Genomic DNA, 27975 nt, shown 5'->3' on the forward strand with positions numbered 1-27975 from the left:
GATGTTCCAGCAACACAACTCCCGCCATGAGTGTGTGGTGGGAGTTGTGTTGCTGGAACAATAAGGTTCCCTTACCAGTCCTCGTGTGGACTACATTCACTTACATGCAGAGACACGGTGAGACATGGAGACACGTGGAGACACGGAGATACGTGGACACATACACGAGGAGACACGGAGCCATGCACCTGGTCGCGAGAGTAGTCCAGTTGTCTCGGATCCTGTGAAAAAGTTTCCACTTCGATTCAGCTGGACACGTTTCCATAGTGTACCCCACAATCAAGTGTGCGTGTTTATTCATAGTGTACCCCACAATCAAGTGTGCGTGTTTATTCATAGTGTACCCCACAATCAAGTGTGCGTGTTTATTCATAGTGTACCCCACAATCAAGTGTGCGTGTTTATTCATAGTGTACCCCACAATCAAGTGTGCGTGTTTATTCATAGTGTACCCCACAATCAAGTGTGCGTGTTTATTCATAGTGTACCCCACAATCAAGTGTGCGTGTTTATTCATAGTGTACCCCACAATCAAGTGTGCGTGTTTATTCATAGTGTACCCCACAATCAAGTGTGCGTGTTTATTCATAGTGTACCCCACAATCAAGTGTGCGTGTTTATTCATAGTGTACCCCACAATCAAGTGTGCGTGTTTATTCAGTGTACCCCACAATCAAGTTTGCGTGTTTAAATCTTGACTTAAAGCTTTCGTGACTAAAGGAATTCATACTCTTTGGGTCTTTCGGTAAAGTCAAGCAGATCGAAAAATAATAATACAAAATCACGACGTTTCGATCGCAACACAAGCAATCGTCTTCAGGTGAAAAAAGACAGCAGGCGGACTGCTGAGTCCACACGAGGACTGAGGCAGTCCGCCTGCTGTATTGTGTTGCGATCGAAACGTCGTGATTTTTTTAATTTTTCTATTTACGTGACTTTACCGAAAGACCCAAAGAGTATTGCATGTTTATTCATAAAAAAAAAATCCAAATTCAGTGGGCGGATCCTCAAAATTTGGAGGGAATAGCCACAGGAGAAAGGACTGCTTAAAATGCCATCTGCCCAAGAAGCCAGGGTATGCTTATTCATCATGCACCCAAGAAGCCAGTATGTTTATTTATCATGCACCCAATAAGCTAGTGTGTGTTTATTCATCATGCACCCAATAAGCTAGTGCGTGTTTATTCATTACGTATCCAATAAGTCAGTGTGTGTTTATTCATCATGCACTCAAAAAGTCAGTGTGTGTTTATTCATCATGCACTCAAAAAGTCAGTGTGTGTTTATTCATCATGCACCGAAGAAGCTAGTGTGTGTTTATTCATCATGCACCCAAGACGCCAGTGTGTGTTTATTCATCATGCACCCAATAAGCTAGTGTGTCTTTATTCATCATGCACCCAAGACGCCAGTGTGTGTTTATTCATCATGTACCCAAGAAGTCAGTGTGTGTTTATTCATCATGCACCCAAGACGCCAGTGTGTGTTTATTCATCATGCACCCAATAAGTCAGTGTGTTTATTCATCATGCACCCAAGACGCCAGTGTGTGTTTATTCATCATGCACCCAAAACGCTAGTGTGTCTTTATTCATCATGCACCCAAGACGCCAGTGTGTGTTTATTCATCATGTACCCAAGAAGTCAGTGTGTGTTTATTCATCATGCACCCAAGACGCCAGTGTGTGTTTATTCATCATGCACCCAATAAGTCAGTGTGTTTATTCATCATACACCCAAGATGCCAGTGTGTGTTTATTCATCATGCACCCAAGACGCCAGTGTGTGTTTATTCATCATGTACCCAATAAGCTAGTGTGTCTTTATTCATCATGCACCCAAGAAGCCAGTGTGTTTATTCATCATGCACCCAAGACGCCAGTGTGTGTTTATTCATCATGCACCCAAGACGCCAGTGTGTGTTTATTCATCATGCACCCAAGATGCCAGTGTGTTTATTCATCATGCACCCAAGAAGCCAGTGTGTGTTTATTCATCATGCACCCAATGAGCTAGTGTGTTTATTCATTACGTATCCAAGAAGCCAGTGTGTGTTTATTCATCATGCACCCAAGAAGCTAGTGTGTGTTTATTCATTATGCACCCAATAAGTCAGTGTGTGTTTATTCATCATGCACCCAAGATGCCAGTGTGTGTTTATTCATCATGCACCCAAGAAGTCAGTGTGTGTTTATTCATTATGCACCCAATAAGCTAGTGTGTTTATTCATTACGTATCCAAGAAGCCAGTGTGTGTTTATTCATCATGCACCCAAGAAGTCAGTGTGTGTTTATTCATCATGCACCCAAGAAGCCAGTATGTTTATTTATCATGCACCCAATAAGCTAGTGTGTGTTTATTCATCATGCACCCAATAAGCTAGTGTGTGTTTATTCATTACGTATCCAATAAGTCAGTGTGTGTTTATTCATCATGCACTCAAAAAGTCAGTGTGTGTTTATTCATCATGCACTCAAAAAGTCAGTGTGTGTTTATTCATCATGCACCGAAGAAGCTAGTGTGTGTTTATTCATCATGCACCCAAGACGCCAGTGTGTGTTTATTCATCATGCACCCAATAAGCTAGTGTGTCTTTATTCATCATGCACCCAAGACGCCAGTGTGTGTTTATTCATCATGTACCCAAGAAGTCAGTGTGTGTTTATTCATCATGCACCCAAGACGCCAGTGTGTGTTTATTCATCATGCACCCAAGACGCCAGTGTGTGTTTATTCATCATGCACCCAAAACGCTAGTGTGTCTTTATTCATCATGCACCCAAGACGCCAGTGTGTGTTTATTCATCATGTACCCAAGAAGTCAGTGTGTGTTTATTCATCATGCACCCAAGACGCCAGTGTGTGTTTATTCATCATGCACCCAATAAGTCAGTGTGTTTATTCATCATGCACCCAAGATGCCAGTGTGTGTTTATTCATCATGCACCCAAGAAGCCAGTATGTTTATTTATCATGCACCCAATAAGCTAGTGTGTTTATTCATCATGCACCCAATACGCTAGTGTGTGTTTATTCATTACGTATCCAATAAGTCAGTGTGTGTTTATTCATCATGCACTCAAAAAGTCAGTGTGTGTTTATTCATCATGCACTCAAAAAGTCAGTGTGTGTTTATTCATCATGCACCGAAGAAGCTAGTGTGTGTTTATTCATCATGCACCCAAGACGTCAGTGTGTGTTTATTCATCATGCACCCAATAAGCTAGTGTCTTTATTCATCATGCACCCAAGACGCCAGTGTGTGTTTATTCATCATGTACCCAAGAAGTCAGTGTGTGTTTATTCATCATGCACCCAAGACGCCAGTGTGTGTTTATTCATCATGCACCCAAAACGCTAGTGTGTCTTTATTCATCATGCACCCAAGACGCCAGTGTGTGTTTATTCATCATATACCCAAGAAGTCAGTGTGTGTTTATTCATCATGCACCCAAGACGCCAGTGTGTGTTTATTCATCATGCACCCAATAAGTCAGTGTGTTTATTCATCATGCACCCAAGATGCCAGTGTGTGTTTATTCATCATGCACCCAAGACGCCAGTGTGTGTTTATTCATCATGTACCCAATAAGCTAGTGTCTTTATTCATCATGCACCCAAGAAGCCAGTGTGTGTTTATTCATCATGCACCCAAGACGCCAGTGTGTGTTTATTCATCATGCACCCAAGACGCCAGTGTGTGTTTATTCATCATGCACCCAAGAAGCCAGTGTGTGTTTATTCATCATGCACCCAATAAGCTAGTGTGTTTATTCATTACGTATCCAAGAAGCCAGTGTGTGTTTATTCATCATGCACCCAAGAAGCTAGTGTGTGTTTATTCATTATGCACCCAATAAGTCAGTGTGTGTTTATTCATCATGCACCCAAGATGCCAGTGTGTGTTTATTCATCATGCACCCAAGAAGTCAGTGTGTGTTTATTCATCATGCACCCAAGAAGCTAGTGTGTGTTTATTCATTATGCACCCAATAAGCTAGTGTGTTTATTCATTACGTATCCAAGAAGCCAGTGTGTGTTTATTCATCATGGACCCAAGAAGCTAGTGTATGTTTATTCATTATGCACCCAATAAGCTAGTGTGTTTATTCATTACGTATCCAAGAAGCCAGTGTGTGTTTATTCATCATGCACCCAAGAAGCTAGTGTATGTTTATTCATTATGCACCCAATAAGTCAGTGTGTTTATTCATCATGCACCCAAGATGCCAGTGTGTGTTTATTCATCATGCACCCAAGAAGTCAGTGTGTGTTTATTCATCATGCACCCAAGAAGCTAGTGTGTGTTTATTCATTATGCACCCAATAAGCTAGTGTGTTTATTCATTACGTATCCAAGAAGCCAGTGTGTGTTTATTCATCATGGACCCAAGAAGCTAGTGTATGTTTATTCATTATGCACCCAATAAGCTAGTGTGTTTATTCATTACGTATCCAAGAAGCCAGTGTGTGTTTATTCATCATGGACCCAAGAAGCTAGTGTGTGTTTATTCATTATGCACCCAATAAGCTAGTGTGTTTATTCATTACGTATCCAAGAAGCCAGTGTGTGTTTATTCATCATGCACCCAAGAAGCTAGTGTATGTTTATTCATTATGCACCCAATAAGTCAGTGTGTTTATTCATCATGCACCCAAGATGCCAGTGTGTGTTTATTCATCATGCACCCAAGATGCCAGTGTGTGTTTATTCATCATGCACCCAAGAAGTCAGTGTGTGTTTATTCATCATGCACCCAAGAAGTCAGTGTGTGTTTATTCATCATGCACCCAAGAAGTCAGTGTGTGTTTATTCATCATGCACCCAAGAAGCCAGTGTGTTTATTCATCATGTACCCAAGAAGTCAGTGTGCGTTTATTCATCATGTACCCAAGAAGTCAGTGTGTGTTTATTCATCATGCACCCAAGAAGCCAGTGTGTGTTTATTCATTATGTGCCCAATAAGTAAGTGCGCGAAGCCTCTGGAGGAAGCAGCCACCCCCAACCATGATTATAATTAACACATCAAATGTATTCAACACTTAAGAGTGGTGCAAGTGATAAACGATGTATATAACCAAAGTGACAGTACTGAGCGGTAGCACATTCACCACTCGAGCAGAGGTTCACGGTTTGAATCTGGCAGGCCGCCCTGGTTATAACTGCGGGTGTCGTCATTACAAATGCGTGCAGTCTGCTTCACAGAAGATGTTAAAGATCCTGTGATATTGTTTGTAAAAAGTAGGCCATTGTGTGCTGGCTTCATGGTCCAAATTCTCCACTATTGCGAAATTACTGCAGACTTCATCTGTGAAACAATGGTGACTCCCTTTGTGATGATTGCCCTGCGTGATAAGAACGATCGCGCCAATACCCAACGTGCTCGATTTTTTTTTATTCTGATGCAAGAAGTATATTCAGTGTACTGCGTGTTGATGTCAGAGCCCACAAATTAATCGGTCTCACTGCTACCCTCGTGGGAATCCGCTTCGCCCCAGATGCGTTCCAGCTCGCAGAGCCTCGCGTTCATCCTCCTTTGCATGGAGCGGTGCTCCGCGAGCAATCGCGCCACCTGCATCTGCAGGGCCTCCACGGAGTGCTCCATATCGCTCAGGGCTCCCCCAGGGATTGCGCAGAAACCGCCGCCGCCGGTAGGCGCGGCAACAGCGACGTCATCGCTCAGAAGGGCCATGCCCGCCAAGATCTGCCTGCCCTTCTCCTCCATGATGTCGCGTGCCGCGGGGTATTCGCACAGCACCTCTTGCAGGTCGCCCTTCGAGAGACAAAATAGGTCCGAGTAACCGATGCTCCTGATGTTTGCCGTGCGCCGATTGCCCGCTCTGCTGCCGGTGATGTTCAGGAGGCTGATCTCACCAAAGTAGCTGCCCTCCGCCAAGACAGCGTGCAGCGTGACGCCGTCGTCCGCTACCACCGCCAGGTTCCCATCCTTGACAAAGTACATCTCCCTGCCGACATCGCCCTTCCGGCACACGTAGTCCCCCGCGCTGTAGAGCTTGGGCCGCAGCTTCAGCACCAGCTCCTCCAGCAGCCCCATCTCGCAGTTGCGAAACAGCTCCACTTTGCGCAGCGTGTGCATGTGGACGTCGATGGCGATGGCGGCCCTGAGCGTGATGGGCAGCCGCCGCAGCGCCGCCTCCTCCTCCCCGCCGAGCGCCTTCTTGCCGAAGTGCAAGAACTCGAGCCAGGTCACCACCCTGCGCTCCGTCTCCTGGCCAATGCCGTGATACTTGACGTACTTTCTCACCTCGCAGAAGTTTGCTATGAACCGCACGTCGGCTTTGTCCCGTAAAACGATGCCCGAGATGTACTCGACAATGGTGGCAAACGCAAATACGGTGATCAGCAAGTCAACGATCATGAAGGCGTACTCCACGTCCTGCTCGGCCCGGGGCATGTTGCCCACGGTGAAGAGGACGAGCGACGAGAAGAAGAGGGAGTGCAGGTACTGGTGCGCCGTGGGCGCGAACGTGGCCGTCGAGGTGTTAGGGTAGACCCAGCCGTCGGTGCCAAAACCGATGTGGGCGGACAGCAGGAAGTAGACGCACGCGTTCCAGTGGACCATGGCGTAGATGTACACGACCAGCTTGAAGATGCGGAAGCTCTTCGGGTATTTCGTCCGCGTCTCGATTTGGTCGAAACAGTCGAACACGCACGAGACTCGCAGGAGGCGGTTGAACCGCAACTCGGGGCGGTTTGTGCCGACCCACAGGTAGAGGATGTCCGTTGGGAGGACGGACAAGACGTCGAGTTTGAACCGAGATGACTGCAAGTAGCGCTCACGGATCCTGACCACGTCCGTTACCAGAAACCCACGCTCCATAAAACCTGCAAACACCATGTGGATGACGAGTTAATGGTGCAGCCGTACACATTCAACTTGTTTTTTTAAATCCATACAAACATCCCAATACCTATAAATTACTCAATTTGGATAAGACTCGGCACATGCATATGAATATACTGCGCATGGCTCGCAATTTCATGTCGAAACAATCTTTGCCACTGTGACGTTGGCGTCGAAGGCATCTCATGTGACTCCTAAACCCCGTAAATCCGGTTGCATTCGATTGTTGTGCCCAACAATCGAAAGTCCAGAGAGAAGACTAGGAATGGACACCAGACCGGATGAAGTAGTGGCTGTCGCCAGACTCCGCAATGCCTGTGACGAGTTTGGGCTTCTCTCATCTGTGTGGTTGATTTGCTGATGTCACTGTTTCCTAACTTTGATTATTTTCCAGAAGGGTTGCAGCTGTTGGAAATAGTCAGGGTATTGTGTTTTTTGGGGCATTGGGTTGTTCGTTCAATGCACGTGTCACGGGGTTCGTGAATGGCTGATCTATAAACATCTACACCTAGCAATATTGGAAACATGACATTGAATGTGTTGATAATTAATTATATTATCAGCCATGCTGCAGTGCTACACCGGGAATAGATGTACTTGTGTTCAGAGAGGTGTAAAGACTGGTCCTGGAGCAATTTATTTATATAATGATTGGTTACTCGGTGGCTGAAGTAGGAATTGTGTCTGATTGATATCGCATGCAAAAGGCTGTGGGGGCATGAGGCCACGGGGTGGCAGAAACCCCGTTGGCTTGGCTACTACGGGGAGGAGAGGTGTTGTTGTGCAGTCACTCTAGAGTTTGAGTATATCTAAAATAAAGAGTTTGCGCTGGATTCCAGTGACCCGTGTCTCTCCTGCGTGCGTTTGTATCGCACCATGCACAACGCGAGCGGTTGGATCTGAGGTGAGAATTTTGTTTGTCCAGATACCGTTGTAGAGCACATGGGCACCTAAATGCCATGCTAATGTCACGGGGCGAGGGTTCACTCCATGTCACCACTCTACTTGTACAGTACGTACAAAGCTTGCGCTACGCTGACGGCGAACTGGACAACGGCCTTATGGTTGTCTGGATCGACTCGTCCCCACCAAAGGAATGTGTAATTTGTACCACTGCCTCAGACTGGAAACAGGAGAGCAGCACCACCTCAATGCTCATTTTAGCGAGAAATCACTTTTACTCTGCAGGTGTGAAATATGTCAATGGCATAGTGAGAAGGGGTGGCACAGTGGTTAGCGGACAGCACTAATAAATAGGCGATCTAAGTTAAATTTACTTGCAACCAACACGAGTGAATATCTGATCCATTAGTGCACCACCCCTAGATCGACCCGGCCTGAAATGAGTGCCTGCTGCAGTGTGTAAACATCATCACTGTGGAGACAAAGACGGCTAGGCGTGGTGGTGGCCACACCATCACGCATAGGTGCGCCGTCGCAGTCTCCATAGCTGCTCGCTAATATTACTCGAACCACAACCTGTGGGCCACACGGGGGAGCGGGGCTCTGTGCTGACGCGGTGCCGTGCCGGTACCAGTGCCAGTGCGGCTCGCAAGGGCCATGTGGGCGAGGTAGACGGCGTCGCAGAGGTAGTCCACGGGGAGCAGCAGCGCGGCGTGCTGCCTCTGGATGTCTGGGAAGCTCGCCCTGCGACTCAACAACAACAACATAACAAGCACGCCATAGGCCTCAGACCTGTTCCTCCACATTAAAAACGGGTTTTTTTAACACGTAGGCTTTCGCGACCAATATCATCCATAATAAAGGTGAGTTCCATCGCGTAAATGTGTGTCGTTAAAACTCGCCACCACCAGACACAGCCAACTAGTAAGGGTTGTCACGTAAACAGAACGTGGCCAATTCGTCACTAGTACAGCACTAACCGGTGTGTTGGAGAGCCAAGCCACAACATTTACAATCTGAGTACGACGTTTCGCCAGTAATTCAACTAGCGTCATCAGGCGACATCCAGATTTGTGGACAAGTCTAACTGTTTCGTTCCTTATGTAGTGACGTATATTGGGTCACTACGGCGTTTAGTGCCAGTTACTGAGAGAAGAGTGAAACTGTGCGTGTCAGAGCCTCTCTCTGACACCAGAGTCTGTTATGGAATGGAAGGGGGACCGAGGGGACATGTTCTGGTGACTGTCAGAGAGAGGGCAGTTGAGAACGTGACAGTCTGGTTGAATTCCAAGAGGGCACGTGACCAGGACAGCGTAAGAATCAAATAACACGAACATTGAAACTGCCCAAGTAATTAAAACGATCAAAATACCGTACATTGCGGGAGCAACTGATAAACTCGCCAGATGTTTGGAAAAGCAAAACATCCGAGTCAGATTTGGCACGGTACGTAAAATACAGAAATTAATATCTGATACAAAAGATGTATTACCGAAGCTATCAACAGAAGGTGTGTACAGAATTAACTGCACGTGTGGCAAATGTTATGTTGGGCAAACAGGACGAATGATCAGCACGAGATTAAAAGAATATCAGAGAAATATTAAATACTCCCAAATACAACTGTCAGCAGTAGCAGAACATGCGTGCCAAGAAATACACTCAATTGATTTTAATAATGTTGAAGTGCTGTGCAAAACTAGCTACTACTGGCCAAGACTAATTAGATAATCTATCGAAATTGAAAGAAATAAAAATAATTTTAACCATTCGGATAGCTACTGCCTCAGTGCTGCGTGGAAGCGAATTACTAATGAGCCATTAATGTGTGAATGTGTTTCGTGACGTCAATCCACATGGGACACCCCCCCCCCCCCCTAATTAATAAACCCGTCCTTGGACGGGCAAACAAGCTAGTCGTCAAATAAGACATGATTTAAATGTATGCCTATAAAGGGCACCATACTTTAATAGGGATTACCGTTGGTACGGATATTTTAATACACACAATAGACAGGAAGGACAAGATCAAAGGGCTCACATAATGCACATGCATAGTGCACGTTGACTCAGTAATACCCTCCCACCCTTTCACTTTGCGCAAGAGCGCAGAAGTGTGGTCACCACATCTACGCCTCTATATAAGAAACGAAACAGTTAGGCTTGTCCACAAATCTGTATGTCACCTGATGAAGCTAGTTGTAATTACTGGCGAAACGTCGTACTCAGATTGTAAATGTTGTGGCTTGGCTAACCAACACACCGGTTAGTGCTGTACTCGTGTAGTGTGTTGTACAGAGGCACACACTGGAGTTGGAGGCAACACTTTATTTAACAGCTTCCCAACAAGGTAACTCTAAACGTACACTGGTTCTAAGTGATAACTACACAGTTAACTCTGTGAGTAACGGGTTAACTACACGAACGAGTCAGTCAGCTGACACGCTGCCTGGCCCACGATGCCGAGCGCAGACCCAAGGGACGTAGCACCCAGGGTTGATTGCACAGACGAGCCCCAATTCCTCTCGGGGCTTCCCCTTGATCCCTTCCGAGCACCGCTTTGCTCCGCCTTGGGCCACGCCCCCCTCTGGATCTTTCCAGAAGGCCTCGGCTCCCTGTCACGTGTCCCTCGAGCCCCCTTCGGCCCCCCTTGCTACCCTGTCTCGGTCACGTGCCCTCTCGGGTTCACACGGAGTAGCACGTCCTCATTTGCTCTCCTCCCACCCTTGCCAGAACCATACCCCCTTATGGCCAGCTTCCATGTCCACCTATGGGCCTGGTGACAGAGACGACTCCCTTACGTACGTTTCCACTCCTGCGCCAGTAGCTGGCGCTAAGCGCCGTAGTGACTCCAAACACATTCCTGCGGAGGGAGCTGGTAGGAACGTTGGGTTGCTCGGTCAATGGCCAGGGTCAACGGCGGCACCACGTGGTGTATTCCACAAACATGACTGTGAGGGCGGCCACAAGCCGGCGTGAGTAGGTTAAACTTTGAGTTTTATAAGGGCACCACGGGGTGACCAGCCACTCCCCACCCAGCCCCACCCCTCCCACCCCCCACCCAGCCCCTCCCCACCCTCCCCTCCCCACCCAGCCCCTCCCCACCCTCCCCTCTCCACCCAGCCCCACCCCTCCTATTTTTGGATGCACGACGGACGGACACAATCCCCTACCAGTATTAACGTCACTACACTAGTGACGAATTGGCATGTTCTGTTTACGTGACAACCGCTACTAGTTGGCTGTGTCGGGTGGTGGCGGGGTTTAACGACACATTTATTTACGTGATCTAACCCAAACATCTATTATGGATGATATTGGTCGTGAAAGCCTACGTGTTAAACTGGGCATTGGGATGGTGAGTCAATATCGGCTACATTACACATTCCGTCAGACACACACCCCGTCAGTCTACGGGAGTGCAGAATTCTGGCACCGTTAGTTCAATATACGCAGAACTCTTCGCTCAATTCCCGACCCGGGCGCTTTTTCAGTGTGAACTTTGTAACGTTCTCCTGTTCCTCAATGGGTTCCATCCAGTGGCGTAGTGACGACTTTACCAGCTCAGGGGGTTCAGTAATCGGTTAGGTGGGGCCCCAATGTTGTATTTGTCTCGCGCAGTCACACCCAGGCTATGTATCGCGGCTCTTCTTGCCTAATCACATCGTCACATAAGGGTTGCTGTGTTGTTGTTGAACTGTTGTTGAAAACAAATCTTACGGTGGTTGTCAAGGGGCCCCAACTCGTAGCTTTGGCCACCTGCCTCCACGATCGTGACGTCACTTCCATCGGTGTTCAGCAGTTTCCTCCCATAGCTAAGACAAAGATCCCCCGTATAGCCTTAGCAGACTGTAGGGGCAAGTGCTGTTAGCGAGCACCTATAAGAGAACACAATGTCACTGACATTGGTCAATCATCCCAGTGCTAGAAAGTTTACCTGAAAATAACACAACGGCGATCAACAATAACCGCCGATCACCACTAAGTGGCGGCGACGTCACCACCGGACTTGTGCCAGGCTAGGTGCACTTTGAGGCCACGGGAAGTGGCGAAGGCCCACTGGCGCGAGGTCACGGAACAGACCCAGCAGGTGCTATGGGTTGACTGAGATGGCTGGCAGATACACAAATTATGCAGATACACACATTTGTGCAGATACATAAATTGTGCAGATACACAAATTGTGCAGATACATAAATTGTGCAGATACACCAATTGTGCAGATACACCAATTGTGCTCCCCACTGCCAACTCTCTCAATTTTATCTGCCCGGCGCTCCGCTTGTTGTTGTGAGCGTCGCTCCTCTGCTGTTGCTGGAGGGTGACTTTCCACCTCTCCAATAGCGTCCTTCACGAACCTCCTCCACAGAAGCCGATATTGACGCTACTGGTACCAGTCATCGGCAAGTCCAATCAACTCCACGTCCGTCTGTACCACATCAGTCATCAAACTGCTTTGTGTTTAGTTTGTTTTCTTTCCCCCGCATCTCCGATTAGCACGGTTGGCTACGTACGGTGCGAAAGAAGTTAAACGTAAATTTGGTCTATCTCTTCTCGAGCAGGTGCCGCCCGTTGAGCCCCATCTATCCGGCCGCACAGGAGATGCTTGGGCATGTTGTGGCTGAGCATACGAGCTACATGACCCAGCCAGCGCAGCCTCGCTTGCCGGAGGAGCTCGCTGATGTCCAAATCTTTCAAGGATCTGTAAAATCCTCACAATCTGGTTAAACCCAGGATTGATCGTATGCAGGCAAGCCTCAACTGGGATCACACATACAGCAGCAACATTGCCCCCTACTGCGGAAAACATGGCAAGGCCCTTCTAAAAGACAGCCGTGAGACTCAGGAATTCCTGGGTGAACATGCGGAACGATAACAACTCCGGGCAGCTGCTGCATCACCTGCAGATGATGGCGAGCCAGTTGTAGATGACGGTGACACAAGCCACGAGCTGCCAGCGACTGTGCCACCCTCCGCCTGGGTCCACCACACGAGCCTTGCGATCCTGCTCGCTAGCACAAATAGTTTCGATGTGGATGTAAATGTTATGCAAATGGTATGTGTTTTTGTATAAATGGTATGTAGTTTGTGTAAGTGGTATGTAAGTGGTATGTGTTTTGGTATGTAAATGGTATGTAGTTTGTGTAAGTGGTATGTAAGTGAAATTTCGATTTAAAGCTTTCGTGACTGCAAGGATTCATCTTCTTTGGTTCTTTCGGTAAAGTCACGTAGAATGAGAATAAAATAATAAATTGATAAAATAAAATAACAATAAAATTCTTACGACGTTTCGGCCACAACACAAGCGGCCTTCATCAGGTGAAGGGACGAGACTGTCTGGAGGACAGCGCTGGAGCGAGTGGTATGTGTTTTGGTATGTAAATGGTATGTAGTTTGTGTAAGTGGTATGTAAGTGGTATGTGTTCTTTGTGTAAATGGTATGTAAATGGTATGTGTTTTTGTGTAAGGGGTAAGTGGTATGTAAATGGTATGTGTGTTTGTGTAAGTGGTATGTAAAACATACAGTGAGGGAAAAAAGTATTTGATCCCCTGCTGATTTTGTACGTTTGCTCACTGACAAAGAAATGATCAGTCTATAATTTTAATGGTGGGTTTATTTGAACAGTGAGAGACAGAATAACAACAAAATCCAGAAAAACGCATGTCAAAAATTTTATAAATTGATTTGCATTTTAATGAGGGAAATAAGTATTTGACCCCCTCTCAATCAGAAAGATTTCTGGCTCCCAGGTGTCTTTTATACAGGTAATGAGCTGAGATTAGGAGCACACTCTTAAAGGGAGTGCTCCTATTCTCAGCTTGTTACCTGTATAAAAGATACCTGTCCACAGAAGCAATCAATCAGATTCCAAACTCTCCACCATGGCTAAGACCAAAGAACTCTCCAATGGTGTCAGGGACAAGATTGTAGACCTACACAAGGGTGGAATGGGCTACAAGACCATTGCCAAGCAGCTTGGTGAGAAGGTGACAACAGTTGGTGCGATTATTCGCAAATGGAAGAAACACAAAAGAACTGTCAATCTCCCTCGGCCTGGGCTTCATGCAAGATCTCACCTCGTGGAGTTGCAATGATCATAAGAACGGTGAGGAATCAGCCCAGAACTACACGGGAGGATCTTGTCAATGATCTCAAGGCAGCTGGGACCATAGTCACCAAGAAAACAATTGGTAACACACGCCGTGAAGGACTGAAATCCTGCAGCGCCCGCAAGGTCTCCCTGCTCAAGAAAGCACATACATGCCCGTCTGAAGTTTGCCAATGGACATCTGAATGATTCAGAGGACAACTGGGTGAAAGTGTTGTGGTCAGATGAGACCAAAATGGAGCTCTTTGGCATCAACTCAACTCGCCGTGTTTGAAGGAGGAATGCTGCCTATGACCCAAAGAACGCCATCCCCACCGTCAAACATGGAGGTGAAAACATTATGCTTTGGGGATGTTTTTCTGCTAAGGGGACAGGACAACTTCACCGCATCAAAGGGACGATGGACGGGGCCATGTACCGTCAAATCTTGGGTGAGAACCTCCTTCCATCAGCCAGGGCATTGAAAATGGGTCGTGGATGGGTATTCCAGCATGACAATGACCCAAAACACACGGCCAAGGCAACAAAGGAGTGGCTCAAGAAGAAGCACATTAAGGTCCTGGATTGGCCTAGCCAGTCTCCAGACCTTAATCCCATAGAAAATCTGTGGAGGGAGCTGAAGGTTCGAGTTGCCAAACGTCAGCCTCGAAACCTTAATGACTTGGAGAATATCTGCAAAGAGGAGTGGGACAAAATCCCTCCTGAGATGTGTGCAAACCTGGTGGCCAACTACAAGAAACGTCTGACCTCTGTGATTGCCAACAAGGGTTTTGCCACCAAGTACTAAGTCATGTTTTGCAGAGGGGTCAAATACTTATTTCCCTCATTAAAATGCAAATCAATTTATAACATTTTTGACATGCGTTTTTCTGGATTTTGTTGTTGTTATTCCGTCTCTCACTGTTCAAATAAACCTACCATTTAAATTATAGACTGATCATTTCTTTGTCAGTGGGCAAGCGTACAAAATCAGCAGGGGATCAGACAACTGTGTGCCTGACAACTTATATCATGCAAATTTGTGTCCCATTGTCTATGAGCTTTAGCCCTCCTACATCGCTGGCCTTCTTAAAGCCTCGGGACAGATTTACTTTACCCCTTAACTGTGCGCGTGTCTCCCCCCCAAAGGTCTCTCTACGGTAAGTATTCCATCACTATCTTAAATTTCACACAACTTACAACTTAACAATCTTTGAAACAGCGTATTCAACCAAACCATGCGTTAATTGTGTTTTAACCGACCGTTTGTGTTGCTTTATATAGTTTCCAAATTTTGCTAAACCCTGTTTGATTTAGTGTGATGTTCCGTCTCTCTGTGTCCCTTGGTATATCTGTGTTAATTCTATACTCTTTGGTTCTATTGGGTAAAGTCACGTAGGTGATTTTTTGTTATTTTATTTTCACCTACGTGACTTTACCCAATAGAACCAAAGAGTATGAATCCTAGCAGTCACGAAAGCTTTAAATCTAGAATTGTGTTAATTCTCCCTACTTAAGGTCTGTCTGCGGTTATATGTTTCCTCTACCTGATGATGATTGCTTGTGTTGCGATCTAAACGTCGTATGCTATTATATAATTTTATTTTTTATTATTTTTTATTATTTCTACGTGACTTTACCGAAAAAAACAAAGAGTGGGTGATGAGTCTAAACCTGCAGTGTGGTGAGTGGGTGGTGAGTCTAAACCTGCAGTGTGGTGAGTGGGTGGTGAGTCTAGACCTGCAGTGTGGTGAGTGGGTGGTGAGTCTAGACCTGCAGTGTGGTGAGTGGGTGGTGAGTCTAGACCTGCAGTGTGGTGAGTGGGTGGTGAGTCTAGACCTGCAGTGTGGTGAATGGGTGGTGAGTCTAGACCTGCAGTGTGGTGAGTGGGTGGTGAGTCTAGACCTGCAGTGTGGTGAGTGGGTGGTGAGTCTAGACGTGCAGTGTGGTGAGTGGGTGGTGAGTCTAGACCTGCAGTGTGGTGAGTGGGTGGTGAGTCTAGACCTGCAGTGTGGTGAGTGGGTGGTGAGTCTAAACCTGCAGTGTGGTGAGTGGGTGGTGAGTCTAGACCTGCAGTGTGGTGAGTGGGTGGTGAGTCTAGACGTGCAGTGTGGTGAGTGGGTAGTGAGTCTAGACCTGCAGTGTGGTGAGTGGGTGGTGAGTCTAGACCTGCAGTGTGGTGAGTGGGTGGTGAGTCTAAACCTGCAGTGTGGTGAGTGGGTGGTGAGTCTAGACCTGCAGTGTGGTGAGTGGGTGGTGAGTCTAGACCTGCAGTGTGGTGAGTGGGTGGTGAGTCTAAACCTGCAGTGTGGTGAGTGGGTGGTGAGTCTAAACCTGCAGTGTGGTGAGTGGGTGGTGAGTCTAGACCTGCAGTGTGGTGAGTGGGTGGTGAGTCTAAACCTGCAGTGTGGTGAGTGGGTGGTGAGTCTAGACCTGCAGTGTGGTGAGTGGGTGATGAGTCTAAACCTGCAGTGTGGTGAGTGGGTGGTGAGTCTAGACCTGCAGTGTGGTGAGTGGGTGGTGAGTCTAGACATGCAGTGTGGTGAGTGGGTGGTGAGTCTAGACGTGCAGTGTGGTGAGTGGGTGGTGAGTCTAGACCTGCAGTGTGGTGAGTGGGTGGTGAGTCTAAACCTGCAGTGTGGTGAGTGGGTGGTGAGTCTAGACCTGCAGTTTGGTGAGTGAGTGGTGAGTCTAGACCTGCAGTGTGGTGAGTGGGTGGTGAGTCTAGACCTGCAGTGTGGTGAGTGGGTGGTGAGTCTAGACCTGCAGTGTGGTGAGTGGGTGGTGAGTCTAAACCTGCAGTGTGGTGAGTGGGTGGTGAGTCTAGACCTGCAGTGTGGTGCGTGGGTGGTGAGTCTAGACCTGCAGTGTGATGAGTGGGTGGTGAGTCTAAACCTGTAGTGTGGTGAGTGGGTGGTCAGTCTAGACCTGCAGTGTGGTGAGTGGGTGGTGAGTCTAGACCTGCAGTGTGGTGAGTGGGTGGTGAGTCTAGACGTGCAGTGTGGTGAGTGGGTGATGAGTCTAGACCTGCAGTGTGGTGAGTGGGTGGTGAGTCTAAACCTGCAGTGTGGTGAGTGGGTGGTGAGTCTAGACCTGCAGTTTGGTGAGTGGGTGGTGAGTCTAGACCTGCAGTGTGGTGAGTGGGTGGTGAGTCTAAACCTGCAGTGTGGTGAGTGGGTGGTGAGTCTAGACCTGCAGTGTGGTGAGTGGGTGGTGAGTCTAAACCTGCAGTGTGGTGAGTGGGTGGTGAGTCTAGACCTGCAGTGTGGTGAGTGGGTGGTGAGTCTAGACCTGCAGTGTGATGAGCGGGTGGTGAGTCTAAACCTGCAGTGTGGTGAGTGGTGAGTCTAGACCTGCAGTGTGGTGAGTGGGTGGTGAGTCTAGACCTGCAGTATGGTGAGTGGGTGGTGAGTCTAGACGTGCAGTGTGGTGAGTGGGTGGTGAGTCTAGACCTGCAGTGTGGTGAGTGGTTGGTGAGTCTAAACCTGCAGTGTGGTGAGTGGGTGGTGAGTCTAGACCTGCAGTTTGGTGAGTGGGTGGTGAGTTTAGACCTACAGTGTGGTGAGTGGGTGGTGAGTCTAGACCTGCAGTGTGGTGAGTGGGTGGTGAGTCTAAACCTGCAGTGTGGTGAGTGGGTGGTGAGTCTAGACCTGCAGTGTGGTGAGTGGGTGGTGAGTCTAAACCTGCAGTGTGGTGAGTGGGTGGTGAGTCTAGACGTGCAGTGTGGTGAGTGGGTAGTGAGTCTAGACCTGCAGTGTGGTGAGTGGGTGGTGAGTCTAGACCTGCAGTGTGGTGAGTGGGTGGTGAGTCTAGACCTGCAGTGTGGTGAGTGGGTGGTGAGTCTAAACCTGCAGTGTGGTGAGTCTAGACCTGCAGTGTGGTGAGTGGGTGGTGAGTCTAGACCTGCAGTGTGGTGAGTGGGTGGTGAGTCTAAACCTGCAGTGTGGTGAGTGGGTGGGTGGTTGATTTTTTTTAACGCTGCGGTTTCCAAACAGCGTAATTGGAGGTGGAAACGAGAGCCGAGTTTTCTTTGGGGAGAAGAGGACACGCTGGGTTTTGCTGACATTGACAGCCAGTTTGAGTGACATGAATTGGTTTTGCATTAATTGCCGACAAAGGGACAAGCGCGAGGTTTGTTTAAAGCAGTCGGCGGTGAAACGCGAAGCGGTTTCCTCGGCCGTGTCTCTGTAATCACACACGGGGGGGGGGGGGGGGGGGAGTCCAACCCAGTCCGTAGATGCGACTCGGTTGGACTCCCGACACGCACGGTTGGTGTGACGCCTCGTGAACTCAAATCCCGTGCACCTCGTTACTACGAATCCACAAGAAGAAACACGATCTGGCTAGCTGCAGCACAACAGTGTGTTAGTATTTACACGAAGCATTTAATTTGACGTTTCTGCAACAGTTTCAATTGTACTTGTATAGATTTTAAAAGTTTATGCACTTTCGTTCAGAGTAATTTGTCCTATTTTCAGTGTTTAACCCCGTTTCAATTAAATAAAAGTGTATACGCATCGCACCAGTCACACGACCTTATGGGAGTGCGTCATTTCAACAGCATCCATTCAACACAAACTGGACCGGTTTCACAATTCAGTGTCTTATCGGAATCTTGAATTATCCTGGAGAAATCCGATGAGCCCTGAAGCTCTTTTTCACAGATGTCCAGTAGGGGCGGATCAGAAAGTTACAACAAACAACACAAAGTATAGGAAGCAATTAATAATAAATACAAAGAAAGTATATGCGTTCAAATTGCATAAGTGCATCATTTCCCAAACTTGGACAAGGCATCAAAACAAGAGGAAAAACAGTCACTGACCACACCAAGAAAACAACATAGTCCCTCAATAAAATTGCACATTAAAATTGAACTATCGACACGTAGGTAAGGATGAAAGTTACAAATCAACATTCAGGCTCGTCGCTTTGACCAATGCTGGTGACCTACCAGATATTTATAGACGGCGAGCCCCTCTCTTTGTGAGATATGGGTCGGAATTTGACACAAAACTATAGAGTAATATACACAAAACAATCATGATATATTAGTTGTGTACTTTGTTATATCTCCCACGATGGTGACACAGGAATTGGCGTTCGTTGGTCACGGCAGAGACAGAGGCGACCGTCCAACCCACCTCTCCACGCTCGCCTCCATCGCAGCACCGACAGAACCAGCGCGAGCGACGTCCGCGCCCACAGTGCGGGGCGCCTCACTCGCCCTGCCGAGAACGCCGCCGCCGCGGGGGGGCAGATGTCGGGGGCGCGGGTGCTGGAGCAGGGGGGGGGGGGGGGGGTGCTGGAGCAGGGGGCGGGGTGCTGGAGCAGGGGGGGGGGTGGAGCAGGGGGGGGTGCTGGAGCAGGGGGGCGGGGTGCTGGAGCAGGGGGGGTGGAGCAGGGGGGGGTGCTGGAGCAGGGGGGCGGGGTGCTGGAGCCCGGGGGGGTGCTAGAGCAGGGGGTGCTGGAGCAGTGGGTGCTGGAGCAGGGGGGGGGGGTGCTGGAGCAGGGGGGGGGTGCTAGAGCAGGGGGGGGGTGCTGGAGCGGGGGGGTGGAGGCGTCGTCACGAGAGCAGCGAGGCGGAGTGGCGACACTCGCGCTCCACAGCAAGGAGAGACTGGGTTCAAGTCCCCGCCCAGGCGACTGTGTGGAGTTTGTATTCTCTCCCCGTGTTCTGCTGGAGTTCCTCCGGCTTTTACGGTTTCCATCCATAGCTAAAAAAATTCACTGGTAATCAGTCAAACATCCCCAATGCTGAAAATGTACCTGCGAATTACTAGACGAGGTTTACAGCGTGCAGCAGCAACATCATCATCGCCCTCTACTGCAAACACGTGGCAGGACCCTCCTGAAGAGTAATGAGACTCAATTTACTCAGAGACGTTCTCGAGACTCAGCGATGTAAATAAGTGTAATGCGAACAAATCACGTCAGATTACATTTCTCAGAAGACATATTCAGCAATGTCACGATCGCAACATCAAGGACGGTAGAGCTCACGGAGCCCGCATTTGGATCGCGCCCACGAGCATCCAGTCTGAGTCCCATTAGAAACTCTGACCAACAATAATCACTACAGAGCATAGACAAATTACTCGTGTCATCTATTGGTAGACGTTATTATATATATGTATGAATTCTTAGTCGGTGATTTTTATTTGCCATCAGCCGTAACGAAAATTATCAGCTTGTTAGCGTCTGGTCTCCTTTGTCCTGGGATTCATAACAAAATCGCTTGCGATCAACCAGCTGTGGATCGTGAGCCACATCGTGGCCACCTCTGCTAGATAGAATGTCGACGGGCTGAGGGAACCTCTCTCCTGTACTGCCATGTCGTGAGCGTCTCACGGCCATGCAGGTTCAGGAGTTTTGAGCGTCTGTGATCCACAACCATCACCTCGAGAGCGCCGTGCACGAACTGTGTTTGCAACTCCTCCACATTATCAACGAAGCAAGCTTAGAATCTCCAAGTGCTGCTTATGCATACAACTAAATGCGTCTTAAAAATACTTTTTTTTGAATCCTTATTGAACCCGACGAGCTATGAAACTGATTTTCACAGATGTCCAGTAACAAGAGCACACAGCTGTCCTGCAGCTGCACTTCGACAAAGCGAAGATCGCCGGACCTTGTTTGTTCTCGTTGTGGATTCGAGTTCACGAGGCGTCACACCGACCGTGGGACACGGGAGTCCAACTGAGTCGATCTACGGACGTGTACCCTCCTGTGTCTCGAGTCGTTGTGACTCCACCCCCCGTGTGTTTACAGAGACACGGCCGAGGAAGCCGCTTCGCATTTCACTACCGACTGCGTTAAAACAACCTCGCCCCTGCTCCTGAGCACCCGTCCACACCGGACACCACCACCTGCGTGGGCGAGTGTGAGAACCATGTGCAGAAAGGCGCGAGCGTGCGTGGGGTTCACCGACGTGGAGATCGTCGTGAATTGAGCCTTCAAAAAAACAAAAGGATTTTTTAGAAGGGTCCAGTCAAGTTCTCGCAGTAGTAGGCGATGCTCCTGCTGTTGTGTGTGATCCCAATTAAGTTATATGCAGGTCCATTTTCAGCATTGGGATGGTTGGCCAATACCGGTTACACAGTGTGCGTTCTCTGAACTATGGAAGGAAACCAAAGAAGACCCATGCAGAACAGGGGCAGAATATGCAAACTCCACACAGGCCCCAAGACAGGAGTCGAACCCAGGATTTCTTGCTGTGAGACACGCGTGTCACCTCCTCCAACGCCACCCGATAATTAACTTCAAGTTTTACGAGATTTCTAGATTTAAAGCTTTCGGGACTGCTAGGATCCATACTCTTTGGTTCTATTGGGTAAAGTCACGTATGTGAAAATAAAATAATAAAAAATCACGTTTCGGCCACAACACAAGCGGCCTTCATCAGGTGAAGGGACGAGACTGTCTGGAGGATAGCGCTGGAGTGGAAGAAGCCACGCTTAGATCACGACCTTTAAGCTGTGTGAGAAGAAAAAGGCCAAGTGCCTTGACAAAGGAATTAGCATAGAAGCAATTACCTATCACACCTGAAAAACAATGTGGATAAATACTCATTGTTCTGCTTACTTACCCAAGAAAGCCCCACGGAGTCTCAAGACTTTTTTCAGGAGGGTCTTGCCAAGTAAAATTTCAAATTTGTCCAATTTGGACCGTAATGCCAGCACTCAAGGGCCTACTCTTTAGAATGACGCCACGGGAACTTTAACGTCCGGTGCAAGTGAAGCACGTGGCGCGGACCAGTGCTTTGTTATTAATCCACGCCGCAGCGATAACCAGCACGGCCTGATGGGTTTAAACCACAAACCTCCACCCCAAGCGGCGACCACGCAACCGCTGGGCCACGAGGAGCAGGCTCCCCAAGGAGGGAACGGCGTGGTTCCACAGAAGCAGCGAAAGCTGCAGACGGCGAGACGGGAGACGTTGAGTTGACGTCCACAGCGGCAGAGCAAGGGGACAGCTCGGTGTGGGGTTCCCATCCATTGCAGGTCAATGCTGAGGCTGGTGATTTTGTGATGTGTAGTCTCCTTCATAAATCCATCCCTCATACACAAATGAATGTTTTTTTTTACACATCCCATCAGCCTGGGAGTACATAATTTCAAAGGCTTGTTTTCAATTACAAGCAGAACTGGACCTGTTTCAACATTAAGTGTCTCATATTTCGATTTAAAGCTTTCGTGACTGCAAGGATTCATCTTTGGTTCATTCGGTAAAGTCACGTAGAATGAGAATAAAATAATAAATTGATAAAATAAAATAACACAATATTCTCACGACGTTTCGGCCACAACACAAGCGGCCTTCATCAGGTGAATAAAATGTATTATTTTATTCTCATTCTACGTGACTTTACAGAAAGAACCAAAGAAGGTGTCTCATATTCTTGGTTCTTTCGGTAAAGTCACGTTGAACGGAAACAATAAAATTCTCACGTTTCGACTGTAACACAGTCATCATCAGGTGTGAAAACCAACAGCAAGAACATTTGAAAGAAGTGGCGGTTTGTATTTATTTTTAAACATTAGCACCACGGATAGCGATTTGACAGTTTGTTTAGAAGGACGAGTCTATCTATGTTCGGAAAAGAGGAGGGGGGAGACGAAAATTTAATGTATGCTGTCTGAAAGCCACCGTAAGCGTGAACAATCAATTAAGACCCGAAATGGTTTATCAAATCCTTCCAATGATTGCTAAACCAGAATCCATCTTCTCGGTTGAAATTGTCTGTTTGTATATGTGGATAGCCTAATGAACGAATCTCTCATGGTAGCCCGATGGCTTGCAAAGAACCTCTGTCTTGGAGAAGTCAATGTCATGTGAGCCCACTGAATTATAACAGTGATCTGCCACGGCCGAGGTGTTGGTCCTACCGTGTTTAAGGTCTGCTTTGTGTTCACGAATGCGGTCCGAGACATGTCGTTTGGTTTCTCCAATGTAACTACTACCACAGAAGCAACTTCGTTTGTAGACACCAGGGTACTGTATGCCCGGAATCACATTTTTACAGATGGAACCAGATCACGGATTTTATGTAATGTGTTGAAACGGACCTGGATCTTGTGTTTATTCAAGATTTTGGAGATCTTTTTTGGGATCCCCGCAATGTAGGTTAAAGTGATGGTTTTGAAAGGCTCCTCAAGAGGGTCCTTCTTCATGGTTTGAGTGATAGCTTTGCGGATTGTATAGTCGGAGTAACCATTAGCCTTAAGAGCTTGGTGTACGTGCTTGAGTTCACTGCCTATGTTTTCCTGGTCGGATATGCATTGGGCTCTATGGTACAGAGTCTTGATGAGAGAATTCTTCTGTGATGGATGGTGGTGGGAATCCGGTTTCAGATAAGCATCCGTATGGGTAGCTTTCCTGTAGACAGAGTGGCTCATTGAACCATCAGGTCTCTTTTTTATTAGGACATCCAAAAAAGGTAGCTTGCCATCTTTTTCGACTTCCATGGTAAATCTGATGGCTGGGTGTATGGAATTGATGTGGTCGAAGAATTGGTCTAGAGCAGGCCGGCCATGTGGCCAGATGACAAAAGTGTCATCCACGTACCTCTTCCATAAGGTTGGGCGCAGAGTGGCAGTCTGGATGGCGTCAGTCTCAAATTTCTCCAAGAAAATGTTGGCTATAACCGGAGATAGGGGGGAGCCCATTGGGGTGCCCTCAGTTTGTTTGTAGAAAGTTACATTCCAAGTGAAGTATGTATTGGTTAAGCAGTGTCTCACCAGGTGGGGTACCTCCGTGTTTAGTCCTTGATGAACCAAGTCTTCAATGATTGCGATGGTGTCAGGTACAGGAACTTTGGTGAATAAGGAAACTACATTAAAACTGACAAGCAGGTCGTCTGGGGACAGGGAAATACCCTTGATCGTCGATACCAGGTGAGTAGAATTTTGTACCGCAGAGGTTGTTTTTCCAGTGAAAGGCCGCAGGATTTCAGGCAGAAAATGAGCCAGTTTGTAGGTGGGGGAGTTGATAGTAGAGACGATGGGACGAAGGGGTGTATCTACTTTATGTCTTTTTGGTAAGCCGTATAATCTTGGTGGTCTGGTAGCAGAAGGTTTCAACGAAAACTGTTTAGTTTAATCAATTGATGCGGTTGAATCAGAAATTATTTTGTTGGTTTGTGTGACGAGGCTGTTGGTGGGATCTCTTTTTATTTTTGTATAGCTGCCATCGTCGAGTAATTCTTTAAATTTGTTGTTATATTCTATTTTATCCATGATGACAGTAGCATTGCCCTTGTCAGCTGAGAGGATTACAATGTCATCCCTCTTTTTTAATTTATATAATTCAAAACGCTCATCTCTACCGAAAGAGCCAAGAATATGAATCACTGCAGTCACGAAAGCTTTAAATCAAAATTAAGTGTCTCATCAGCAGTCCGGCTCGCTTGAGCCAATGCTGAATTCGCGACCTTCCCATTGTGAGCCGCTCGCTCTACTGCTGAGCTGCCACTCTTGGGATGAATAAGCAGACAATGCGCCCCCTTCCCGCACCTGTCCCTCTACACATCCCATCGGCCACACTGGCTTCCGGGCGTGCATTGTTTCAGCATCATTGGTTCCACAACACAAGCAAAACTCTGGACCAGTTTCGACATTGAGTGTCTCATCAGCAGAGTCGAGCTCGCTTGAGCCACTGCTGGTGATACTCTTTGGTTCTATTCGGTAAAGTCACGTAGGTAAAAAATAAAACAAAAAATCACGACGTTTCGGCCACAACACAAGCGACCTTCATCAGGTGAAGGGATCAGACTATCTTGAGGACAGCGCTGGAGTGAAACACAGCCACGCTCAGACCGCGACCTTTAAGCTGTGTGCGAGGAAACAAGGTACCTTGACAAAGGAATTAGCATAAAAAATTAGCATGTGCACTTGCATGTACACCACTTCTATGCTAAGTCGGGCAATCAAATGCTATTTTTTATGCTAATTCCTTTGTCAAGGCACCTTGTTTCCTCGCACACAGCTTAAAGGTCGCGGTCTGAGCGTGGCTGTGTTCCACTCCAGCGCTGTCCTCGAGACAGCCTGATCCCTTCACCTGATGAAGGCCGCTTGTGTTGTGGCCGAAACGTCGTGATTTTTTGTTTTATTTTTTACCTACGTGACTTTACCGAATAGAACCAAAGAGTATGGATCCTTGCAGTCACGAAAGCTTTAAATCTAGAACCACTGCTGGTGAACCACAAATGTTTATAATCAAGGATCCTCTCTGCCAAACACAGTCCTAGCTTCACGCAAGCTTACAGCGCTCACACAAGCTGTAATCCAGACGATGACGCCAATTGTTTTCTGCCGCCATTCTCAGGAGACATCGTTCGCTCCAGTCGAGTCGATCTCAACCATCGCGAGTCTCGAAGCAGTCACAGCCCCTTGGGCCTAGTGGGCGCGTCCTGCGCCGCTCGCGGCCGGCCCGCCGCGGGGTCCACGGCGGGGCCCGCGGCGGGCGCCACGGCGGGCGCCACGCGTCCGCACAGCCACGCGTATCCGAGCAGCAGCGGGGCCGCCGCGCGGGCCCATCGGCCGCACGCCGCGTCCACCCCGGCGCACGCGCGCGCCGCCCAGGCGCCGGCGGCGCGCGCCCCGCGGCACAGGGCGCAGAGCGCGCCCAGGCCGCGCTCCAGCCGCTCGCACAGCAGGGCCAGCGCGGCCAGCAGCCGGCCCAGGCCCACGAACGCGCGCAGCGCCGGACCCGGCATCCCGACCGCTGCGGGCCGCCGCGCGTGGTTCGCTCCGGTGCGGTTTTACAGAAGCGCCGTGGAGGGTGGACGACCGCCGGAGTCTTCAGGGGTTTGAAGTGAATCTGGAAAACAAAACACACACGCACGATCGTCGTTCCATCTTCTAACGCTTGTGAAACATTTTTCTTCTGTCGCCAGGATTATCAGACTGGATTGTTGATCGTTATACTCAATGAGTTGTTTATTCCTACGGATTGGGTAGTGGTGGCCAATACGTGGATCACAAACGTTGTCGTGATTGTTGACGTTACTCTTGGAATATCACGTCATGTCACGCAGTGTTGTTGTTGCTGTTTATTTAAAAGCAGAAAATCCACATCGCTCGCAATTCACTTGAGCTAAATCCCAAGCGAGTGCGAGTAATTATTGCGCTCATTCACCCAAGAAATCCTCACCGAGTCTCAAGACTATTTCAGGAGGGTCCTGCCAAGTTTCACAGTGGGCGAGCGATGCTGCTGCTGCTGTGTGACCCCAGGTGTATAATTTGCTGGGAATTGTTTAGTATTAGGATGATGTTTGGCCAGACCCAAGCAGAATGCGGGGAGGACACAAAACTCCACACAGATGCACCCGGTTAGGTGTTCGAACCCAGGTCCTTCTAGCTGTGATACTTGAATGTCGCCGCTGCTCGCCTAGTCAGAGTTCTTGATGAAGCGAGTTACCGGAACGCGGAACCCGAGGGGAGGTCCGCGGGGAGCGGAGTGGGGGCAGCGAGGAGCGACTCGGCCTTCAGTGCAGTGGCGAGATCGTAGCTGACGATGGTGGTAGGGTAAAGCGTCGGTCCCTCCTGGTCTCGGTGCGGAGAGAGGGGGGGGGTCCTCGTGGGTCCGTCCTGGTCTCGGTACGGAGAGAGGGGGGGGGGAGGTCCTCGTGGTACCCTCCTGGTCTCGGCACGGAGAGGGGGGGGGAGGTCCTCGCCACCGCTCCCCTGACGCCGTCGCCTGCACCACGGGCCCAGCTGAGGGGCCCCGGAGCGAGCATTGGGAGCCCGGGAGGGGGCCCCGGAGCGAGCATTGGGAACCCGGGAGGGGGCCCCGGAGCGAGCATTGGGAACCCGGGAGGGGGCCCCAGAGCGAGCATTGGGAACCCGGGAGGGGGCCCCGGAGCGAGCATTGGGAACCCGGGAGGGGGCCCCGGAGCGAGCATTGGGAACCCGGGAGGGGGCCCCGGAGCGAGCATTGGGAACCCGGGAGGGGGCCCCGGAGTGGGCCTCTCGCTACCCACGTGGGGCTGCTCGCGGGGGACCTCGTGTCGCGGGCCACTGAGACGGAGGCCACTGGTGAACGCGCATCGCAGTCTCAGTGTAGACATTGCACGACTTACACCAATTACCGATGCCAAACATGGTGGACATTGTGTAACCTTGTCGTGTCGTGGGCCGCTGTCACGCTCGTCCACAGTGCGGTGTGGTGGCGGCGTCGTGTTGGCTTCAGCGCGCCATAAACGAGGCGATCTGTGCGGTTCGCGTCACCAACATCATTCTTGCGCAGCAGCAGCAATGTTGAGCTCAATGCCAATGTCGGTCTGCTGCTGACCACCAGAGCGCTTCGGGAGAGAGTTCGCGTCGTTTTGCTGTTCCTTCGTTGAAGGAGAGCAGACTACAGTGGTTTACATTTCGGTCCAGTGTGGGTTGCCTGGCCACAATCGCACTCCTTGTGGGCTTTAATTTTCAATTTCTGAAGATGAGGGCATCGGCCCGGTGTTGCGTCCTTCCCCCGCACATCCGATTAGCACGGTTCGCTACGTACGGGGCGAAAGAAGTTTAACATACGTTAATGTTCTGATGCGGTTGATGGTCAGTCTATTGTTTTTCGGTTTTTATTTTATTCGCGCATTTTGTTTAAGACCGTCTGCATTGTTGATGTAGTCTTTGTTTTCTTGTCGCTGTGCTCACGGCACGACGCATCCCGTGTAGTATTATCGGGCAACTGGCTACATGGGATTATCCGTGTAACAAAATACATTTCGGGGAATGTCAATGCCGGGAAGTGCGATGCGTGTCGATACAGCATGGATACCAGGTGAAACTATCACTGTGAATTGTTACCAATGACATTCGTCGTCTAACCAGGACACATCCAAGTGCTTGCCCATACACATCTGGAGTTCACCAGCATCGGCTCAAGCGAGTCGGACTGCTGATGAGACACTTAATGTTGAAACAGGTCCAGTTTTGCTTGTAATTGAAGCGCTTTTGAAATTATGCACTCCCAGAATGCAGTGAGGCAGATAGGATGTGTAAAAAATACTTTTGAGTTTGAGGGACGGATTTATGAAGGAGATTACGCATTTTCTGCTATTTGCGAAGGTGGCGAGCTGGCTCCTAGACGAGATGTAGCCACCACACACACACACACG

At 48.7% G+C, this 27975-nt stretch overlaps 1 protein-coding gene across 5 annotated transcripts; it reads right to left on the minus strand.

The window, feature by feature from the left end:
* Positions 1 to 5380: 5380 nt before the first annotated feature.
* On the minus strand, positions 5381 to 19133 carry LOC116949477 (cyclic nucleotide-gated channel rod photoreceptor subunit alpha-like). 5 transcript variants are annotated; one of them, XR_012946015.1, is made up of 4 exons: positions 17477 to 19133; positions 17213 to 17443; positions 12672 to 17150; positions 6857 to 8514 (listed from the first exon to the last, which is right to left on the minus strand). XR_012946015.1 is itself a non-coding variant. In XM_076071979.1 (2 exons), the coding sequence occupies exon 2, from the start codon at positions 6859 to 6861 to the stop codon at positions 5455 to 5457; it is 1407 nt and encodes a 468-aa protein (XP_075928094.1). In that variant the 5' UTR covers positions 6862 to 8514; positions 12672 to 19133; the 3' UTR covers positions 5381 to 5454. The 5 variants fall into 5 exon arrangements, 1 of the variants encoding a protein (XP_075928094.1); XR_012946017.1 differs by having other exon boundaries at positions 12672 to 16952; positions 17019 to 17150; positions 17213 to 19133; XR_012946016.1 differs by having other exon boundaries at positions 12672 to 16490; positions 16557 to 17150; positions 17213 to 19133.
* Positions 19134 to 27975: the final 8842 nt, after the last annotated feature.

The sequence above is a fragment of the Petromyzon marinus genome, chromosome 36 (genome assembly GCF_048934315.1).
Source record: "Petromyzon marinus isolate PM22_M1 ecotype Great Lakes invasive population chromosome 36, UKy_Petmar_22M1.pri1.0, whole genome shotgun sequence".
NCBI classification, from domain to species: Eukaryota; Metazoa; Chordata; class Hyperoartia; order Petromyzontiformes; family Petromyzontidae; genus Petromyzon; species Petromyzon marinus.